We start from the raw sequence: 21,174 nt of genomic DNA, 5'->3' as shown, positions 1-21,174 counted from the left end.
TGAAATACAAGCGCCATCTATTAGATTAGCATGGAAATTTGTGCTACTCAAAAAGGCGCGAAAACACAACCGCAAATTTCTGGCTGAAATCAAAAGGAAAAAGAATTTCAGCAGAAAATTTTCAATAAAATATCTGAATAATTAATTTTAAATGATTTATTGAAGCACCAGAACAATATAATTGATCTGTAATTTCACTGTTTCGACATCTAATGCGAAATTTCCATCTGTTCGTCATACGCTTGTGTTACACAAATTCTTTCGGCAAATCAATTTCATCTCATTTATCTTTTTTCTTCCTTTTTTCTTTAATATGAAAATATAGCAGATAATTTCGATATCTTATTAAAATAGTGACTTCACTTCATACGAGTGATAAACAAAATGCTACAATATCTCGATCACATGTACTCTATTAAAAGAATTTCTTACTGAAATCTGGGTAAAAAAGTACAAAAGATGATTTCATCCTATTTTTTTTTCTTTTTTTTAGAGTTATTACTTAATTTCTTCATTTTTATTCAATACAAATATTTTAAATTGATTATTTTTAGTTAATATGTTTATATACCACGTAAGATTATGTTGAATATTAAGTAGTTTTGTGAAGACTTAGTTAGGAAAAGAAATTTAATTCATCAGAAGAATATAGTAAAACAAACACAAAACACTAAAGAATACAGCAAATAGTATAGAGTCTTTTTTTAATCTTAAGTTGTATTTAGTATTAGAAAAAAATAAAACATAGAAATATTACATGAAAAATACGATTTTCTCAAAGTTTCACATTTATAGGTCATTTTTCTGCAAGAGAACAAAATGTCTTTTAAAAAAAAAACTTTTATGAAAAGAATACATTAATTAGAGAAAAATCGCCTTCAAGAAAAGTTCGATGTAAATTATTTTGATTAATCCTTATTTTTCTGTCTCTCTCACATATATGGACTTTTCGGGTCTTTTTACTTAATTCGCCTTTATATTGTGGTATTTACGCCGTCTTCTTCTCCTCCTCAATGATGTCTTTGGTCGGCAATACGTTCTTTTCGCACGTCTCGGTGTGCTTCAGTTTGCCCTGATCGAAGTTTTCAATGCCAGAAATCAACTGCTGTACGCCTTTCTCTTGCTGAATCACTGTAAGAAATTCACACAATTATTTATTTTTGAACTCTTACTTTGCCAGATAGAGTCATCTCATCTCTCTCACCTTCCTGGTCTGGCAATGGGTTCTTTTCTTTGGTCTCGGCATGCTTCAATTTGGCCGTGTCGAAAGATTGGATCCCTTTGAACAAACTGGCCTCCCTCTTCTCAAACTGCACATCTGCAATAAGAAATTAATCGGATAAATAGTGATTAGCATTAATATCATTAATATAAAATAGGAATTACAGAGAAATTCAAGCAATTTCATTGTGAAAATCTTTTGAGGAATATTTTCTTTTTAGATAATGCACTTCCCTCATGAATTTAAACACACAAAAAACTATCTCCAGGTTAATAATTAAAATGATTTTAATTGCATTTTTGATCTGCATCCAAAAGATGCCGTGCAAGTGATTACAGATTTGCGTGGCAATCGATCATGAACGCCTCGAAAATGTATTTCCTAAATCATATATTAAACAAAAATGAGATAGAATAAAGGAGAGTTAAAAATAGGGAGGACAAAGCGTCCCATGCTTTGCTAAGTGCTCGAACTCGTAACTCCCGTAACTCAGATGCTATACACAGTAAAAAAAATGTGTAAAATTTTACTACTATAATAGTGCAAAATCGACCATTTTAGTTGTTTAATTTAAAAATGTTTAAAAAATGCACAACATTTTGGTAATTTATTGTCACGCGATTGAAAATTACCATTATTATAGTTAAAAATTTTCAACAATGTTGTTTAATTTGAAAGTGTGTAAAATTTTAACACTATAATAGTGTGAAATCGGATAAATTAATTATTTAACGATCTGTGTAAAATTTCTCACTTTTATAATCATAAAAAGTTTTCAACAATGTTTTGTGATTTAAAACTGTTAAAAAAAAACTCTAAATGATTATAGTCTTTCACATTATTATAGTGTGAAAAAATACACAACTTTATGGTATTTTTTGTCACATGATCAAAAATTAACACTATTATAGTTAGATCATAATTTTTCATAATATTATAATGTGAAGCCTTGTGAATTCAATCAAAGTTGTTGAATTTAAGAAAGGTTGTGTAAAAATTGTTGAATTTCCATTTAAGACATATACTTCAGTCGAGATGCTTTTCATTGGGCAAAAGTCATATAGAACATCTAATATTTATATGCATAATAAGCATATAGTGAAGATCCGAGCATTAGATGTAGTCATCTCGAATTAGGAGGGATCCGGGGATCCCGAGTACCGGAAAAAAACATTACAAATGTCTAAAAATACAAAAAAATTAAAATCTTCGAAATTAAGTGAAAATTCAACAATTTTTGAGTTTACACACGAAAATTCAACAATTTTTAAATTCAACAACTCCAAATTCAACAACTTGAAAATCAAAAGTACTTTCACATCATTTACCATTTACCAGTTCTCAACCGATTTCAACCGATTTAGAAATCACTGAAAAAATCTCTCAAAACATTTTTAAGTATTAATAGGGGAGATCGCTGTAGAATTACTCAGTAAATGAAATTTTTCTTTGCTTATAATTTATGGAAAACATGTTAAACTCCAACTGAATGATAAGGGAGGGTGTTAGTTACTCAAAAAAAAAAACTATTATACCCCACTATTTAATACTATCTGTAGTTAATTCTGCCCCAGTTTCCCCCAATAAAATTAATTTTCGGGCAAAAATTACCTATGGGTTTAATATACTGCTCAAAATAACTTAGGAGTAAATATAATTGAGAGATCAAGATCATAATAAATCTAATAAATATCTAATAAATATAGTATAATACCTTTCCAACGAGCCTAAACCTGATACCATCCGGACGAGAAATACGCTCTCTAGAACCTTTTTTTAACTTTTGACATCTTCTGAAACTCGAAGATTTGTTGAACAAAGTGGTCTCCGGGGAGTGGGAGGTGGAAATTTTAGGGGGTGAAAAAATAAAGGGATTATAACTGCTCTCTCCGTGGAGATCGAGCAAAACAATATAAGGAAAATTTTTTTCCCTTGCAAAATGATAAATTCGAATAGAATAGAATATTTCTTCATTTTTAAAAATATATACATAAAGTGTGCCAAATTCCGGTCAGCTTGCAATTCCAGCCACCTTTTTGTTCCTCTAATTTCCATGAATTTCAAGTTTTTACTTACTCTAAAGATTATACAATGCAAAAGAATAACAAAAAATGTAGCTTCGACAAGCGAGATGACGCGAAAAAAAACATTAGAAGGATTCCCGAACTATGAGAATGAAGGTGGCCGAAATAGGGCACCAAAGCTATGTCTACATTTTTATACATTTTAAAATGTATTAAGAATGATTTAGAGTAAATAAATGTCATAAATTGTCTACAAGGTTCCAATCAACACGCTTTAAGAAAAAGGAATAAAAATAATCAATTTGTAATAAAAATATTATATTTCAAACTTGAGACTTAGCCACTTGCATGCAACTATGCCGAAATTTGGCAGACTTACCCTATGTACCAATAACTTTATCTATGTTAGTAGTAATGGTAGTAACATATTAAATATCAAAAAATGATTTCTCAATCAATAAATATTACTTAAAACGGATCAAATATTACAACTAAAATTTGAATAATAGAGAATTTGTGAAAGGTAAAACATTTTTGGTCATTGCATTACAAGGCGGGGGGTAACTCATTCCCATTTTTATTGCCGAGGGTTTCTGTTTTCTTGTACTTTAAGATTCATTTTTTGGATTTCTCGGGTTTCGCGAGGTATTTTTTGGGTTTTTCGGGTAATCGAAAAGATTTTATCGGTTTTGATTAGGGTTTCTTAATACAAGTTACCCTTTGGTAAATTAGCAGATAAAAATCGAAAATGCAAAGATATGTAGTTCATAAACTCTTATTTTTTTTCTTTTGAAGAGTATTTCACTATTTTTGTTTACTTATGATTTATTTATTTTATTTAAGTGTCCTGCTTATATTTAATTTTTACTTAAATAGTAGGTGAGATTATTAAGAATCTCACTTAATACTGTCCAATCTACTGCAGCCTCCAGCTATTCTAAAGAAAATCCACAGCTGAAGAATATCCGAAAATGTTGTTAAAATAACATTCGGGTAAAATTAATACGATAACGTTACGAAATCGGTGGAAATATTACATTTTTATATGTATTATAGGGGTCAGTTTCCCTTCCGAAAAAATTATCCATAAAAATTTGTAAAATTAACATGAAAAAATGTCGATAAATTTTTAAACCTAAAAAGTACAACCATTATGATTAGGACTAAAAAAAGTTTAGTGTAATCTCATTTTTTCTCAGAGTAAAATAAAAGTTATGTATTAATAACTTAAAATCTGAAAATCAGGAAAATGTTTGGTCATTATACTTATATTTTAACAAATTAGGTCAAATTATAGTAACTCTAAAATTTAAATTAAAATTATTACATTTTTTAATATAATTTAATAGAATATAATTTTAAAAGTTAAAGTATTTATTGCAAAAAGCTTTCGAAAGGAAAAATGGGACTTTGGAAATAAATAACAATAAAATCCTGGTGATAATGTTAATTTATGAAAGGGGGAGGGATATCAAGGTATCCAAGACCAAAACTAAGCGTTTATGCATCAGGCTTGATATAAATTATTTTGTCTTTTTTTTATTTATATACATTCTTGCTCTCGTTTTGAGTTCAAGCGAAGGCGCTTAAAAGGTGACATAGAAAAATTAGCTCCGCCCACACCTAAACTTTTGATCAACGAAAGGAAAAGTATAGCTTTACCAGCTTTACAGCTCTATTAGCAAGTAAAAAAAATATACTAAAATAAATAAATTCTAATTTCACTAATTGTCTTTTTTCTATATAAAACTGTAATTGAATATGTTTATATTTCATTTGGTAAAACCTAGTCCCTACATAGTTTGACAAGTTGTCAATCAAGTTCAAGCTCTCGCGGTAGTTCATATCTCTTTCGTTCCCTCAGCTACAAAAAAAAAAACATGAAATAATAATTTAAAAAATTATGAAAGTAGAAGCATTTTCTAATATTACAAAATTTTATATCTTATGACAAAGTAATATTTCAATGCTAATTTATTTTGCAATTAATCTAGCAGTGAATTAAAATGAGACTGTAATTGCTGATGTTCGCGACATGTTTAACCACTAATTAATCTTATTTAACGGAGAACATGAGTACTATTTTCTATTTGCAGAATACATTTATTGTAATTTATAATTTAATTACCCTTTGTTACCGCTAAACAATACAATTGTAGTACATTTTTCTCAAATCTCAATAAGTTACACCCTGTATACTACTATAGAAAAAGGTGATAAGAAAAGTAAAACCCATATGAGACATTTTAAAATTTTCCTTTGTCACCTTATGTTGGAATATTTTGTTTCCCGATATGCCAAGAAATATTTCTTAAAAAAAATGGAGAAAATTGATTTCCTAATTAGGAAATTGAATAAGCAATATCGGTGGACGGTATAAGTAAAGGCTTAATATACTTCTGATAGTTGTGATTCTTTACATATAATCTGTTGATAAAACTTTAATACTTTGGTTTCTTGTAGGCTATATTGCATTTTCCTCAATAAAGGATTGGTTAAACATTGGTAAAATAATTAGGTATTACATCCACTAATGAATAAAGCCGAATGCCTAATGCCCAAATTATTCGGCGAAACACTTCATAAGTTGATTTTGGGAATCAAAGTACGATCTCCATTTCTCTATCCTATCGCAATCCTTTATCTCTATTTTTTTTTACTTTTTGAAAATCTCTAAAACACTATCATCAGCTCTATTTGATTTTAAGATATGTTTTACAAATTATATAGACTGGTTCTTATTCCATATTATACCAAAGACCTCCTATCTCTGATATTTTTCAAAATCAAAGTTTAAAACTATGTTTTTCTGAGGGTTTTTCGTGTTTGGGCAATTTTAATGATTGTCTTGATTTTATTAAACTTCGAAAAAATGTGCATTTCTCAACCGATTCTGGGTAAGCTTAAATTTAATTGTAGGGTATTGCAACTTTTGACAATTGTGAATCGATTTTAATGTTTCATAAACTGAAAATCTAACCAATAACCAGAAGATATTATGTATTTTTAATAACGAGGACTATAACTTAAATTGTATTGACCGTTTTATTAAATTCTTATAAATCTTGAATAAAATTAAGAACTAACATGATCGGCTTATAGAATTTATTATCTCATAGATTCTAATTCGTTCCAATGGCGCCACGGAAGTATTCAACTTGAAAAAAAATAAAATTTAAAAAAAAATCGGAAATTTATATACGAGTATTACGATACCGAAATTTCAAAAATAAATTACTCAACCTTAGCTTTTGCACATTTTTCAAATGTTTAGGATCTGAAAGTTGAGAGAGAGAACTAAGGTTCAGGTAAACCAAATATGGGGGGGGGGGGGCCCTTATATGTGCCCACCGTGCTCACGCTTCGTACGATCCCAAACTTCGTAATTCGTATTTCTCAATAAATGTATAACTTCGTATTTCTCAATAAATGTGACTCCATATTTTAAAATCTGGGGTATAGTGTCCAGTTTTTAAAATATATTACGAAGCTTGGGATCGTTCGAAACATTAGGCACTTTCCCCTACAGGCTTAAGACCTAAGACTTAACTTTATGACTTAACTGCTGCAGGGTAAATTAAGCTAATTTAAAACCTGCTCCAAATATAAATTTTTCGCTATTCCAAATGGAAACGTCATTGTTTTCACGTTAAATACAGTACTAAATTATTATATTTATATATTTTCTATACCACCGTTTCATAATTTAGTAAATTTTGCTCCAAATAATGTGAAAATACATTCATATTCACAAATTTTAATTTGTTAATTTCTCAGAAAAATGTAAAGTGTACCTTTTCACCATCGAATTTTTCGTCGATCGACTATGTTTTCCATTAAAAAAACACAATGAGGTGACTGTTGTATTTTCGTTTTGTTTATCATTTATGTCATATTTCTGGTTAATTTTAGTTAAATTAAGTGCTAATCTTTATTGTTAACGGTACGTGAAGTTTTCATATGAAATAAATACTTATTTCGTGAACAAAAAAGGTTTTTCTGAAGTGTCTGCAAATGCTTCAATAGCAAACCCCGGAAATATGATGTTTTTGGAGAGATAGTCTTATTGTTTTAGATGGGAAATGAGAATAGATCAGGAATAAGAACAAATCCTGCACTCAAGAGCAACTCAACAAAGTTTTGGAAGCCTTTCGTCGCGGTTTCACTTACACTGTTTGTCTCCAATTAGAAACTTTCCCTTGTCTCCATTTGGATTAATTTGTTTCTAATAGAAGCATTTTAAGCTCGTATATTTTTCTTGTATTTAAGAAATTTTCAAATTATATCTAAAGAATTTTCTCTAAACAGTAACATTCTAGAAGAGTCAAGGAGCAAATTTATGTAATTCTCTTCAAAAAAAAAAATATGAACTTAATGTGTTGAATTTTCTGTCAAAGTTAAATCGTCTGAAAATGGTTTTGAATTAGGACATTTACCCTAATTCATCAATAAGCAATATTTTTGAGAAACTTTTAATTCCGGATGGTATAACCACTTTTCGTCACTAGTAGTTAGATCGAAGAAAAACCATATAATGCGAGTAATAAAGAGGCGATTAGCAGGAAAAAGTAACACTGAATGTATTCTTTTAATTAACATTGTCCAAAACAATCGAGTTTGCGCATTTTCAAGCAAGTGGTGAGAAGTGGTTATTTTATATTTTTAATAAAAATAATTTTTAAGTATAGTCCATAGTTGAATTGCAAAACTATTGGTTTGATATATCTTTAGCTAAGTATCTAGATATTTACAATAAGGGTTCAAAAATTACAAATAAATTGATTTCTCTTTTAGTGAAGATAAGTCGTTACCCCACCATAGTTACGGTACAGTTTTTAAGCAATTGAGTTATTATATTTTCAAAAATCACAGCATTTGCTTGCTGTTTAGAAAATTCTACCTTCGGAAACAGGGTTTAACCTCAAGTCACAAGACTTAGAGTAGAGGTCTCAAGATATTGAGCAAACAATTGAGAGCGGAAGATAAATTTAACATAATCATATTTTCTAAAATTTAGGTTACCTTTGCTGAAAAATGCAAGTTCTTTACATCATCTATTCAAATAGTGTTTAGAACATTTAATGCTACCTTAAATAAATTGGTATTTTTAAAAAATTTTATTTATGTATAAAAGAATTTCAAAATCGCAATATTTTTAATTACAAATTCTTAATATATCGTAGTATTAAAATAACAAAAAACCTTTTTTTATATTACATTAAAAGAGACAATCCACGAAGTGATGCTATTAATCAGATATATGGAAGATTTGGCGGTCGTGCGCGATTTTTTTTAACGTATTATATTATAATCACCATTTATGAGGGAAATAACGTGTTCTTCATAAATGGAGCCTATCAGTTGAGGTCGATTTATACCTACGAATACAGAAGCTGTGACTAAAAAATTATATCTGTGGTCTGGTCACTGCCGAATTTGTATTTTGAGTATTTTGAGCTATGAATTTTTACCCGATGAAATTACATGTCTCTAAATAGAGATGCTTTTGAACTTTAAATATTCAAAGACTAGAGATTAAGAAAAAAAGAGGAAAAAATAGAAACAAACCTTCGGCAGTTGGCATAATGATTTTTTCTTGTGTATTGACATCTTTCATTTTGGTGGTATCAAATGACTCCAGTTCACTGATGAAATCCTTGCCCATTGTTGGGTAGTCCTTGGTAGATGGGGCCTCCATTGTTAGACTGTAAGAAAAAAATAACGAGAAAACTTCAACTAAAAATAAGATATGAATCAATTGAAAAAAAGGTATGAATGAGTATGGCTCCTGAAGTGTCTTTTTTTTTAAATAGAAAGTATACTCGTGTTATTTTATTTGTATCTTTTTTCATTTCCATTTTGAGAATGAAAAATGCCTGTGACTGAAAACTTGTCTGCTCCTTATAAGTCTCTTGCAACACTCTCGTACGATCGTTTTCATGGTAAATCTCTTGGGACACTTATTGGGGGTAAACCTCTCACTGATTTTTATTGTCTTCAATCGCCCAGTGCTCTGAATTTATTTTCAAAATGTGATTTTCATTATTTTATGTTCTCAGAATATCTTTGGAAACAGAGATAAACGACGGAAGTTTAATTACTAATGCGATATTAGAGCTTATAGTTGCATTGAATTTTTAATTGTACATTAAATGGTAAATAAGTAATTGGTCGTGAAGAGCAGCCAAATATGACAATTGTGGGAGGGTTAAAAATCTCATTAAATTCTCACTCGTCTTTGGCGCAATTCCCATTATATAAGGAAAATTAAAAAAAGAGATTCACTTCAGGTTTTATCCATTTAAAAGCTCCAGACAATATGTATAATAAATAGCAGAGATAATTTGTATTGATTGAGTGTGAGATTAAAAAGGTCCAGATTGTAAATCTGCAGTTATTTTTGTTGTTGTTGATATATACGACAACTGAATATTTAACTGTTAATAATCTGTTTGAGAGTCAGTCTCAAGAGTGGGATGTGCTTACGTGTTCCAGGTTCCTGCCAAAAGACATAAAAACCATCAAAATCTGCTATGTCTGTGTTGGCTATGAAAGTCATTGGTGCATTACTACATAGAAATATTCTTAACTTTTTCATACTTGCTAAAGTACCATCGCACCTTCCACGCTAAACTATTGCATGTCTAGCAATCATCTCAAATTATGATTTATATTATATAGCTCCACAAAAGATATTGAATTTTTCGCATATTCACTTAAAAAATCCAGTAATTTTCTCACAACTGAATTACAAATGAGAAAGCTCCGTGAAATAGCTGTGAGGTTGTGATAAATTGTAGAACTAGAAAAAGCAATAAAAATTAGTAATTGGAAGAAAAATTTCTGCCAAAACTCCAATTATTTCAAATATGAATTTACTAAATTTAACAATGGAATATTTTCGTACGGCTGACTAACGATAAAGCATGCGAATTAAGGAAGGAGGATTGCGGATAACTATTGCAAAACTTTCAAAATTTTACATATACACTTTTCGGATAATAAATTAAGACATTGGGAATGTGCGTTTCATATGTGAAAATAATTTTTGACAAGTAAGAAATTCCAGCCCTTCCATTATAGTCAGATACTTAAGAAGGATAAGCTGGTAATAGATTGAATATAGTTAAATTATTTATTTATAGTTTATATATTATTTATTATTTGTAGTTCATTAGTTTGTCAAATAAATTTTCAAAAAAAAAACATTTTAACTATTCTAAACTGCCCCATGGTAATAATGAATCTGACAAGTAAATAATTATAAACACTTAAATCTATTTGAAGACAAAACAGATAATATTAATTTACAAATTAGTTTTTAGAGACTAATATCTTTCAGGACTTTCAGTTATTCTAATAAAAGGTAAAATTCCATTAACCCTTTAAGAACGAGAGGAGCAAAAATTGGGAAAAATCACTTTTTTCTGACTTCTAAGAGCAAAAGTGGAGTGATTGTTAACTGTTAGAGGGTTAATTTGATTACATTGTAAGCTTTAACATCTTAAGGATGATAAAGCTTACATTAAGAATGTTTACAGTGAAATATGTAATTATTTATAATATACTTATATATTATACAATTATAGCTCAATTTCAGGAAACATTTATGTTTTATTAGCCAAATTTTAATATTTTCTGCTGATTAGTTTTCTTTGGCCGTAATGCATTTGTGCTTTAAAATACTTATTTCAAATACAAAAAAAATCACTTTCACTATTCACGTTTTTATAGTGGAGAATTGTTTATAAGTTGCTATTACTATAAAACATTAAATAATAAAGGAAAAAAAATCACATGCAGCACTATTGAATGGAATGTGCGATAAATGCAGAATCACTGCAAATTGTTTATTACGCATCAACAGCATAAAATTACATCTCTAACTCATCTGTTCCACGCAATAAATTAATTAGTGTACTATTGGAGCGTTCAGTGTAGTACAAATTCCCTCCTCCATTGACTTTTACAGCATAATATACCCTGGAGAGTTTGGAAGATAACACACCTCGTTCTTGAGGAAATAAAAGAAGAGAAAAGCGGTTCCTCCGGAAGACGATGACTCATTGGAAATTTTTAGAGAAGGGTGAACCCTAGTTTACAACCAGTTGCACAAATCCCAATTTATTTATACGTTTAATAAAAAAAAAAACCTTCTGGTGTCTCTTTTGGGGGAGAATTTGTTATTCTTCAGCAGCCTAAACAGCCAACATTACTATTGATCGGATACAGTCGCACGCAATATGTGTCTGGGTATAGTCTTGAAAATTTCCAGAGAGTCTGTGTCTTGTCACAATATATCTACTTTTTAGCATAAGACTTTTGGTAGATATAACATATTCTTGAGGAGGGTTCAAAATGGTTCAAAAGATAAGTTCCGAGGTGAAACGTACTATCCAAGTTCAAGTTCAATGGTGAACAACTCAAATCAAATACGCAGAAGCAGAAAAATAGAGGTAGATAAAATGTCTAGAGAGCAAGTTCACAATACCCCAAAAAAGCACTAATAAAAGTTAATAAGTGATTTTGGGACGCACAAAGAAATTGCAGGGAAATCTCTAATAAAATTGATTGGATTAAATTAGAAGCACATGTTCTACCAAGTGTCATAAAATTCATTTTCATGAATTTTAATTCTTCTTTTTTTTTATACATTTTGATTAATGGTTAAAGCAGAAACAAGAGGAGAAAAATGAGAGAAAAGAATAAAAATTCTCTCCCACGCCACAATCATTTCTTCCATCGTCCCACACCATTGAGACAGCATTGTACTAATATAATATATATTTTGCGATTAAATAAGCAAGTTCTGCATGCAAGAAAGAAGAAATATCAGAGTGGCAACATAGGAAATTAGAGACACAAAAAAATTATAAACAATTTAATGACAAATGCCAACAAATTTGAGAAATTCCACATTGATGGAGAAAATATACCGTTTTAATTATATTTAATTAGGAATAGCTATAGTGAAAAGAAAAATCATATCCAATTCATATGTTACGGAAATATATTCTTGTTCTATATTTTTTCTAACAAGGTACGCGTTACATGTTTCATGTATTAAGTAAATAGATTAATTAAATAAAGGCAAGTTGAGTGATTAGAGATTTTTTTTTAGGTCTTGGTGAAGCACGCCCGATAGCATAATATAGCTGACGTGTTACTGATAATAAATGGTAATGATTCTTATGTATACATTGGGCATTATTATCTTTATCAAAACATACTTTATTTTCACTGTGCATTTTGTATTTTGATAAATCGTACCGAAAAGCGAAAAGTCACGAAGGAAAAAAGTTTAATAAAAATTGCACAAACAATATTTTCTTGTTAAATTTGCAATTATTCACGTTCCACGTCACAATCTGCTCTCATTTTTTTTTATTTTAACTTCTCTGTAACGAACAACACTGAAAAAGTTTTTTCCTAAATAGTTGTAACAGTGAAAATAAAATTCATAAATTGAATCGCAAGATACAGTGAGAAAGAAAGAAACATTCTCGTCACAAATTAACATTCCAGCTGCTTTCTGGAAGAAAATACCACTATGACTCATTTGGAATTCAATTCTTTGTCTTTTTTTTTTTGCTATTCATACACATTTTTTGGGCTTCTTTTTTTCTTTGCATATACACACACGCGACACTCACAGAGAGAATTTTATTGTGAACGATTTTAGAATGAACGCAGAAATTTCATAAAAGTGTCATGTGCAGGAAATGCACTTGCAGTCATCTTGATTTACAGAAGAAGATCAAGTGTAAATCCAACACCGTGGATAAATTTTGGTTGTTGTGATGCTTTAAAATGATAAGGTTTAGATTACAGAATATAGATTTTCTTATTATTAATTATACACCAAACTGGTATTCTATAAAAACCTCAAATTCTCAACAACTTTAGATTCTTTAATAAACGTGAGAATTTTACTAAAATATGTAAATTTAACCAAGAAATTCAGTTATTTTAATTGCAATAAAGTTGTGGATATGAAAAGAATACAATAATATTTTCTTTTCTAGAAAAAAATGTTTTTTTACTGTTATATAGATTTAGGCAGAACTTTCAAGTAACAATAAATCTATTTTTAAAACAATTTCCTACAAAAAAAAATCAAAACCGCAAGAGATTTCTTAAGATTTGAGATGAATTATTAAAAAAAAAGAAAAACGAAGAAAAAAAAGGTAGAAAGAAAACTACTCAGGATTTCAAAAAAAATCATAGATAAATTATTTTCACTTTTACTCTTTTTTTAATTCTGTTTTAATTTTTTTTTTGTAATTCTTTTTAAGTCTAATTTAGTTATATTCAATTTTAAATAAATCTATATTTAATATAACGTGTTTTGAATTAAAAAGAAAGGTGAGCTCTCTCTACAATTTCCGTATCAAAATTTCCTAAATAAATTATAACATTTCTCGAATTTACATTTATCAAACATTCCAAGTAGCAAAAATTAGTCTTTACGACGAAAATTTTAGTAAGTCTTACGTTTTAACCTAGCAGCTTTCGAAACTTATAAAACTGGAAATATGTTATTTAAAACAAATAATAAATGGGGCAAGTGTGTCAAATTTCGGCCACTTCTTTTGTTCCTCAAATGTCCATGAATTTTATTTTGAATTGAAAATATGATTGCAAACTGACAAAATTCTAGTCTATGGGAGCAATAAAGTCATAAATACGACGTCTTCACGACCTAATATTGTTACACGTTGTCACTTGGATATATTTGAATGAATATAATATTATATCAGTAACTTCAATTTTTCTGTTTAAAATTTAACTCTTTATTGTCAACTCACCGCATTTAACAAGTGTTTACTGGCGTATGCCCAACGGACAATACCTTTTCTTTTATAAACGTTCTTGACTTTTCAATGAGAGAAAGTTGTTTTGAGCTAGGTATTACAATTACACTTTACGAAGTCCCATCAAGAAAATGGTAGAATCCCTGAATAATCGAGTTTATCAATGAACTAAAAGTAAATAATATACAATATATAAATCCTTAAAAGAAAATCATAATTTCTATGCTAAATAACAAACTCAACTAATAATATATTTCTAATTTCAGAATTTTATTTGTACGTATTCGTGTTTAGTTTTCACTATAAAGTTGAACAATTTTTTTTGAACAAAATTTTCTTGAAATGTTTTGTATTTTAAATCACTTTTTGAAAGCGCGATACCTTCGGACGACTCAAGCTTCGGACAATTCAATTTTTTCTCTATGTTCCATATGGATTTCAGCCATTGCTCTTTCCTGAAAATTTGAGGCATTGGACTAGTTATTGAAATATAATATTATAATGGGCAAAATTCATTTATAACACATTCAAAAAAAAATGGTTCGTGCGAAGCATAAATCGTCCGAAGGTAGCGCGCTTTCCCCTATATGAAAAAATATATATTCTACAAGAATTATGTAAATATACATTGCACTATTTATCAAATATTTATAAAATGTTCTAACGACATTCCACAAGAGTTATTGTCTTCTCAATTCAAACTAAAACTTCGATAACAGCAAAATTTCTGGCAATTGCATCGTTATGATCGTTTGATTATTGCAACGGGATCATATGTGCGATTTTTTGTTGTCGTCAGCTTGGCCTCAATTTTAATGACTTTTATAAGCAAACGTACAACAAGACTCCAACTAAGAGTTGACCAATATTGTCTCGAGACACCGTGAAATCTCATTCCAAATATGGTGATCATGGTTCGATTAAGAAAAAAAAAATCTCACAACACAGATGTAGAAAGAATGAGAATACGTATTCAGACATAAATATACTCAAAGTGTAATTGCATATTTTGCACATGAAGTTGCAAAGAGAGTGTTTAACATCTCTCAGAATATCCATTGCTTTCCTCCTTGTGAAACTCAATACAGCAGAGCTCAACTGGATACTTTGTCAGTGCGACTCACGATATTTGATAGCAAAACTTGCTTAAAGTTACTACCATATGTTGTTCAAAGTAAAAATAAAAATAAATAAATAAAAACAATCAATGCTACGACCTACAAAGGCACAATTGCAAATATCCTTGACCAATGTGAGAGACATCATGAACACATTTGTCTTGAGAGAAGATATCGTGATCTATAAATTCCAATATTGGCGTGAAATATTCAATTGTCTCCTCTTTGGATTTCTTCCCTTTCGCCACCATCAATATAATGCCTAGACATATCTTGATTGTGACTCATCTTCCAATGTGAAATTATTACGACTCTAGCAAAATAGTTATTCTTCAAATAAAGCAAAAAGTCTCTTACTCGAGGCAATCAATATAGTATAGGAAAATATTATATAGAGAAGAAGTCACTTTTGTGATTTTGCACAAAACGAAGGAAAAAAAGATCATATGGAACTCGTTAAGCAACTTTTTATACAAACATCAACTTGGCATACAAGAAAACCATCTCGAAGATCTTCAAGAAAGTAACAGTTGTTTTTTGCACAAGACACCATACAGTAATTCTCCCATCGCTTTGTACACGCCTTCATCAAGTAAGTTTCCAAAACATCCGAATTATAAATTGAAAATTTCTCCCTTTATGTCCACCAAGACGCATATTCTATCAACGACACAACCCGATAAGACATCCGGTCGCTGCAAGTAATTTTATTTTCATACTTTCCAGTAAATATTAATTCTCAAAAGCTGTTCCAACAGTGCCCAGTGACCAGCTAGACCATGTAAAACAAATTTTATTCTGTATTTAGATTGTTCTACCAAAGGATTTCAGCACCGTTTGTTCACAGAATTTTTATCTACATTTAATGTTTGCAAAATTATCAAATTTATTGAATTTTGTTATCAATTATAATTATACAGTCAAAACCCATTAATCGGTCAACAGAAAAATTATCAATAAATCAAGGGAAAAAAATTATTGGTTGCACAAATACAAAAAGTAGAAAGTCGTAAATAAAGAAATATTTGACACAATACCTGCATTTGTTTTAAAATAAAGAAAATAAAGGTAAATCCAATAAATCAAACGACTAATCTTTGATATGAGACTGTGAGCCATCTTTCTACAGTCCATTCACATAAACTTTATCAAGTCTGGAGTAAGAGTATTATATTGATTTAGATAATGCTATCACGGAAATGCTCATTTTATAAGTCGGTATAATTTATTTATCAAAATCAATACACAACGTTATTAAAAAAAAATAAATAAAAAGAAGAAAAAATGTGGAAATATTTGAATTGAATATTTTAGCTTTTTCTTTAACTCTAATTATTTAGGGACGAATGAGTTATATGATTCACAATTTGATAATATTACATCCAAACAAGTGATTCTTTGAATTTTGGAATCACTTAACAATATTAAACAATTTTAAATTTTTAAAATGAAACTATGTAATTAATAAACCGTTTTGTGAATTTGATAGAGAATTTTATTAGTTCCATTTCTTCTATATTTAACTTTTCTGTCAGATTGTTTTTAATCCGGATGTTGAGATTCAAACTAAAATCTAGCACTCACAGCCAAATACTGAAAATCTTCAGAATTCCGGAAGTTTATGTTACTGTTCTGCCTGTGTCCGGTTTTAGTATTGTTCAAATTTATTTCTAGAATGAAAAATCCGACAAATTGCCACGAAATTCTTGTAATTGAATTTAAAAGAGTCTAAAAAATCTATTTTCAAATATTAGACTTTATCTTGACTGATAAGAAAATCAAACACTTCTCAATTAAATCCAAAATTTTGATATAAGTGCAAAATTTATGATAATTGCGTCGTTAATATGATCGGTTATTTATCACGATAGAATTCTCTGTAGTTGTTAAATTGAATTATATTGAGTCCTAAAATAAGAGGTTCTCGTTTTACCTTTCTTTACTTTTTATCAGATTTTGTTTATACATGTTAACAAGCTTGAAATAATGTTCCTTCATTTATATTTAAGACCAAAAATACTGCCCCTTAAAAATGTCTCTTTACTAATTACTACTTTACTACTTTACTAATTACCCAATTACTCTTCGACTAATTGGGGGAGGGGGAGTCTGAATAAAATCATCAGCCCTTATATTTCGTCACTTGGCGTTGACGACCGAAAAATGCAATTTTTGACCTTTTCTGTCTTTGCCGTGCTGGGTTAAAGAGTTAATCATCAATCAATTAATCTATTAATATATCTAGAACTATTACCAAATCAAGAGGTACACGAAGTTTCTTTAAGAAACACGATTTCTAAAAGACTGTATTGAATGCTAGAGAACCTAAGTTCGATGTTTATATCTTAATATGGTTTATACAAGTTAAATAAAAACTTGCAAAACCAATTTTCAAAGCAGTTCAGAAGTTTCCGAAGTTTCTCTTTCTTTTTAATTTTTCAACGACCATAATTCATATTTGAAAATTTGGAAAAACGTATAATACGAAAACATATTTTGCAATTTCCTAGATAAAAAATAAATAAAAATAATGAATAAATATATAGTATAAATCAGTGCCTTAAGTCTAAATAGTCTGAATCCTTCTCAAGTTTGTAAACATGCAGGTGCAGCCTAAACAAAATCTTTAACCTCGTTTCCGAAAGTCTTTAGCTTCTCATAATAATTGAGATTACTGAATTTTTTGAGTTATAAAGTCTATTAGCCATCATCTACAACAAGCGCCTGGCAAGTTGGCCTTTTTATATGGAGCTATTTGAAGCCAATTCCTAAATTGATCTCCGACTCAGCTCACAGTGCTCCGAGGAAAAAAAATATTTAAACAAAAATTTAGGATATTTATCCCTCCATACGAAAAGGTATCTTTACGGAAAAACTTCTCACTTTTTAAACATATAGCATAAAGGTAGCGAGTGCAAAAAAAATCCCATGTAAATTTAAATCGAAGTATGAGAAAGTGACTTCAAATTTCAGGCAACTAGCCCAATCCCCTGGCTACAACTCTTAAGCAAAAATTTGTTTGAGACTTCTGGATTAGGGGTTAGATGTCCTTTGGATAAATTTCCTTCACCTGATCCATTTCCGCCAAATTCAAGACCAAATTTTTCGGGATAAATATTCTCGAAGATCAGTCTGTTTCTATTTTGGGCTTTAACCCTTTAAGGACAATTGGGTCACCGGTGACCCAAAAATGAAATTTTGCCTACGACTATATAAAGTCGTGTTTTGCTCTAAAAAGTCAGAAAATATGATTTTTTGTGACACTCAATTTTTGACCCTCTGATCCTAAAGGGTTAAGGTTCTACACTTATTTAATTTATAACAGCTCACATAAAAATTCTGTACCAAATTGCTTTGTTTTTCCTAATTGCCATAATGGTCTATAAGGGAAGAGTACCCCGGATCGGAATGTTAAGAGACATGCTTCGTATTTAATTGAAAATATAATCCTCAAAACATTATTTAGTATTTTTATGTATGCTAATTGATACATTAGTGATCCCTTTACCTATATCTGTGCTTTTGAATTATTAATTTTTACAAAAAATATGTGTAATTGCAAACTTGCACTCTGTACCTCGGATCGTCAGGAATTTAATCAGGTGTCTCAGGGAAAATTGGTTTTATAAATTAAATATGAGTTAATGCACTGTATTCTTGTGAGACTTAAATGGTAAAAAGTAGCTAATAATTTTTTAAAAATCATTTAATTTGGAGCAACAATGTGGTATTAACCTGACGATCCGAGGAACACTGCCGATCGCTGGTGCTCTTCCCTTATCCTCTATCTAAGAGAATTTTATTATTCAACATTACGATATATAAAAATCTCGTGAGAAGACTGTATTATCTACCTACAAGAACCAGAACCCCTCTATATTTAGTGTGTTTAATTGAATTGCTCATAACTACTACAATAAATTTCTTCCATTTTTTTTGGACATTTGCAAAAAGGTACAGCTGGTCGAAAACGCGAATTTTAGCAGAACCAACAATTCCATTGGGTTATAAAAGAGGGGAAAGCATAAATATATCGCATCTTATTGGTTAAATTGAATTTGCAGACTTTGCCTTTTGGTACTTTTGTGGGGAAGGAATTGTGAGTTAACCCAAGCCAGAAGTCCGAATCCAAATGGCAAACTCATTTTTTTTTCTTTTAATTATTTACTCATCTTCGGTGCTGAACCATCCAAATGGAATCTTTCTAGCGGTTCATTAAACTAGATTCTTCATCCTCTGAAGATGACCAAAGTTGTAATGGTTTGCGAATGAATATTGGAAATTTTGTCGATAATGCGCGGTGCATGATTAAAATTCAAGAAGAGCAGCTTCCTTCTTTTTTTTTTATTAGACACACCAACACCCTATCCCCATACAAATGACCCCTTCTTGTGGGTGACCTTCTGAGAGAGAAGCCACTGTGAAATTGAGTTTCGTGTTCGCGACAGAAGAATGGACTTCCACTGAAAGCACAAAATGCTAGCGAGTTTCATGGATGATGGCATTTTTAGCCGGTATATCGGTAGACGCCGCCGCCCAGAAATTTATTGCAATCCGGTTTACCATGAATTACACCCTCTTGTTGTAGGCTCTTGCACATTTTCTGCATTTTCCACACATTTGCACATTTCTCTACCATTTTTGACCATTTCAATCTCAAATTGCCAACGTTGAGCATCAATTTCTCTAACAACTGGCACCGGTCAATGGCACTTCCTCCATTTGTATCGCCTTCTCTCTCCAGCGTCTTTTTGCTCTTTTTTTTTTTGAAAAATTATATTACAAACCAATATATTTTTTTAAGTGTTAATTTAACAAAACCATCTGCTGAATTTTTCTCATATAAATTGGAGCAATTTTCTAATTCATCGACCGAACTTTTCATTTTAGATAATTTATCACTTTGGCATATTATCAGATTTTTTTTACCATCAAATAAGAAATTAAAATGGGAAGATGGAACTTACCTTGTCTAAGTGTCTCAAAAGTTGGTACAAAAAAAAAATTGATCAATTACACAGCACTTGGCACTGGAGATGTTACTTCGTTGGCGCTCCGAATACAACTGATTCAAGTGGCAAAGACCGGCTGGAAGTCGATGGATATGGAAACTCAATGGCGGATTCATATTGCCACTATCATGCCTGTGATGGAAATGCACTTGCATACACACACGACTGGAACGAAAAAATGTCGTTACTCCCAAAACTCATGAAGACACACTTTTGGTTCAGAAAGTTCAGAAATAAAAATGGACAAGTTTAACTATTGCGGTGTAGTAAATTCTTAGCTACTAAAATATAGTAGCCACAAGACCATATTTACAGAAAAGGATTGTCATTCAGCAAACTTACCATATGATTGAGATCAATTTCTAAAATTAAGATTAGTAACATTTTTATGGTGCACGGTTGCAGTCTTAAAATGATAAACTTTAATTTTATGATAATCCTTGATATGTTTACATGTGTTGTAACATCCGAGGGATAAAAATGCACGTAAATCAAACTCAAGTTACTTACAATTTCTGTTGCTCAGAGCAAAAGTGTTCTATATTTTAATTTTTAATATATCAGTGATTGTAAAAAACCTTAGCTAATGAACAGAGAAATTTCAATTTAATTAATTCGAACTTCAGACCTGAGACTTACCTATATTATGGCTTTTAACCGCTCTAATTTTTAAACAATCAAGATTTTTTTTTAAAGAATTTGACTTATGGCGTTATCACACTTGCACATTAAAATTTTAATGTGACTCACATTAATTGTCGCTTGTGAGCGTCCAAATATGTTATTTGTGTCTGTGAGTCACTTAATATTTGGGGTTTTTCTATTTATTGATAAAGTAGTGGACTTTTCCTGCAAAAATAAGTTTAAATTTACCTAAAGCATATTTTGCACATTAAAAAATTAAAGAGAAAATCGCATTAATTTTCGCATTAATGCTATAAATCAATTTATATCAAATTTTGCGGGCCAAGTCTACCTTTTTAT

The 21,174-nt window shown here is 30.0% G+C and overlaps 1 protein-coding gene across 1 annotated transcript; it reads right to left on the bottom strand.

Annotated features, from left to right (window-relative positions):
- Positions 1 to 141: 141 nt before the first annotated feature.
- Positions 142 to 20,350, bottom strand: LOC129805292 (thymosin beta). The gene is made up of 4 exons (XM_055853114.1): positions 20,146 to 20,350; positions 8,815 to 8,951; positions 1,205 to 1,318; positions 142 to 1,131 (listed from the first exon to the last, which is right to left on the bottom strand). The coding sequence occupies exons 2-4, from the start codon at positions 8,942 to 8,944 to the stop codon at positions 989 to 991; spliced, it is 387 nt and encodes a 128-aa protein (XP_055709089.1). The 5' UTR covers positions 8,945 to 8,951; positions 20,146 to 20,350; the 3' UTR covers positions 142 to 988.
- Positions 20,351 to 21,174: the final 824 nt, after the last annotated feature.

The sequence above is a fragment of the Phlebotomus papatasi genome, chromosome 3 (genome assembly GCF_024763615.1).
Source record: "Phlebotomus papatasi isolate M1 chromosome 3, Ppap_2.1, whole genome shotgun sequence".
Classification (NCBI taxonomy): domain Eukaryota; kingdom Metazoa; phylum Arthropoda; class Insecta; order Diptera; family Psychodidae; genus Phlebotomus; species Phlebotomus papatasi.
This window is presented reverse-complemented; position numbering and strand designations above follow the sequence as displayed.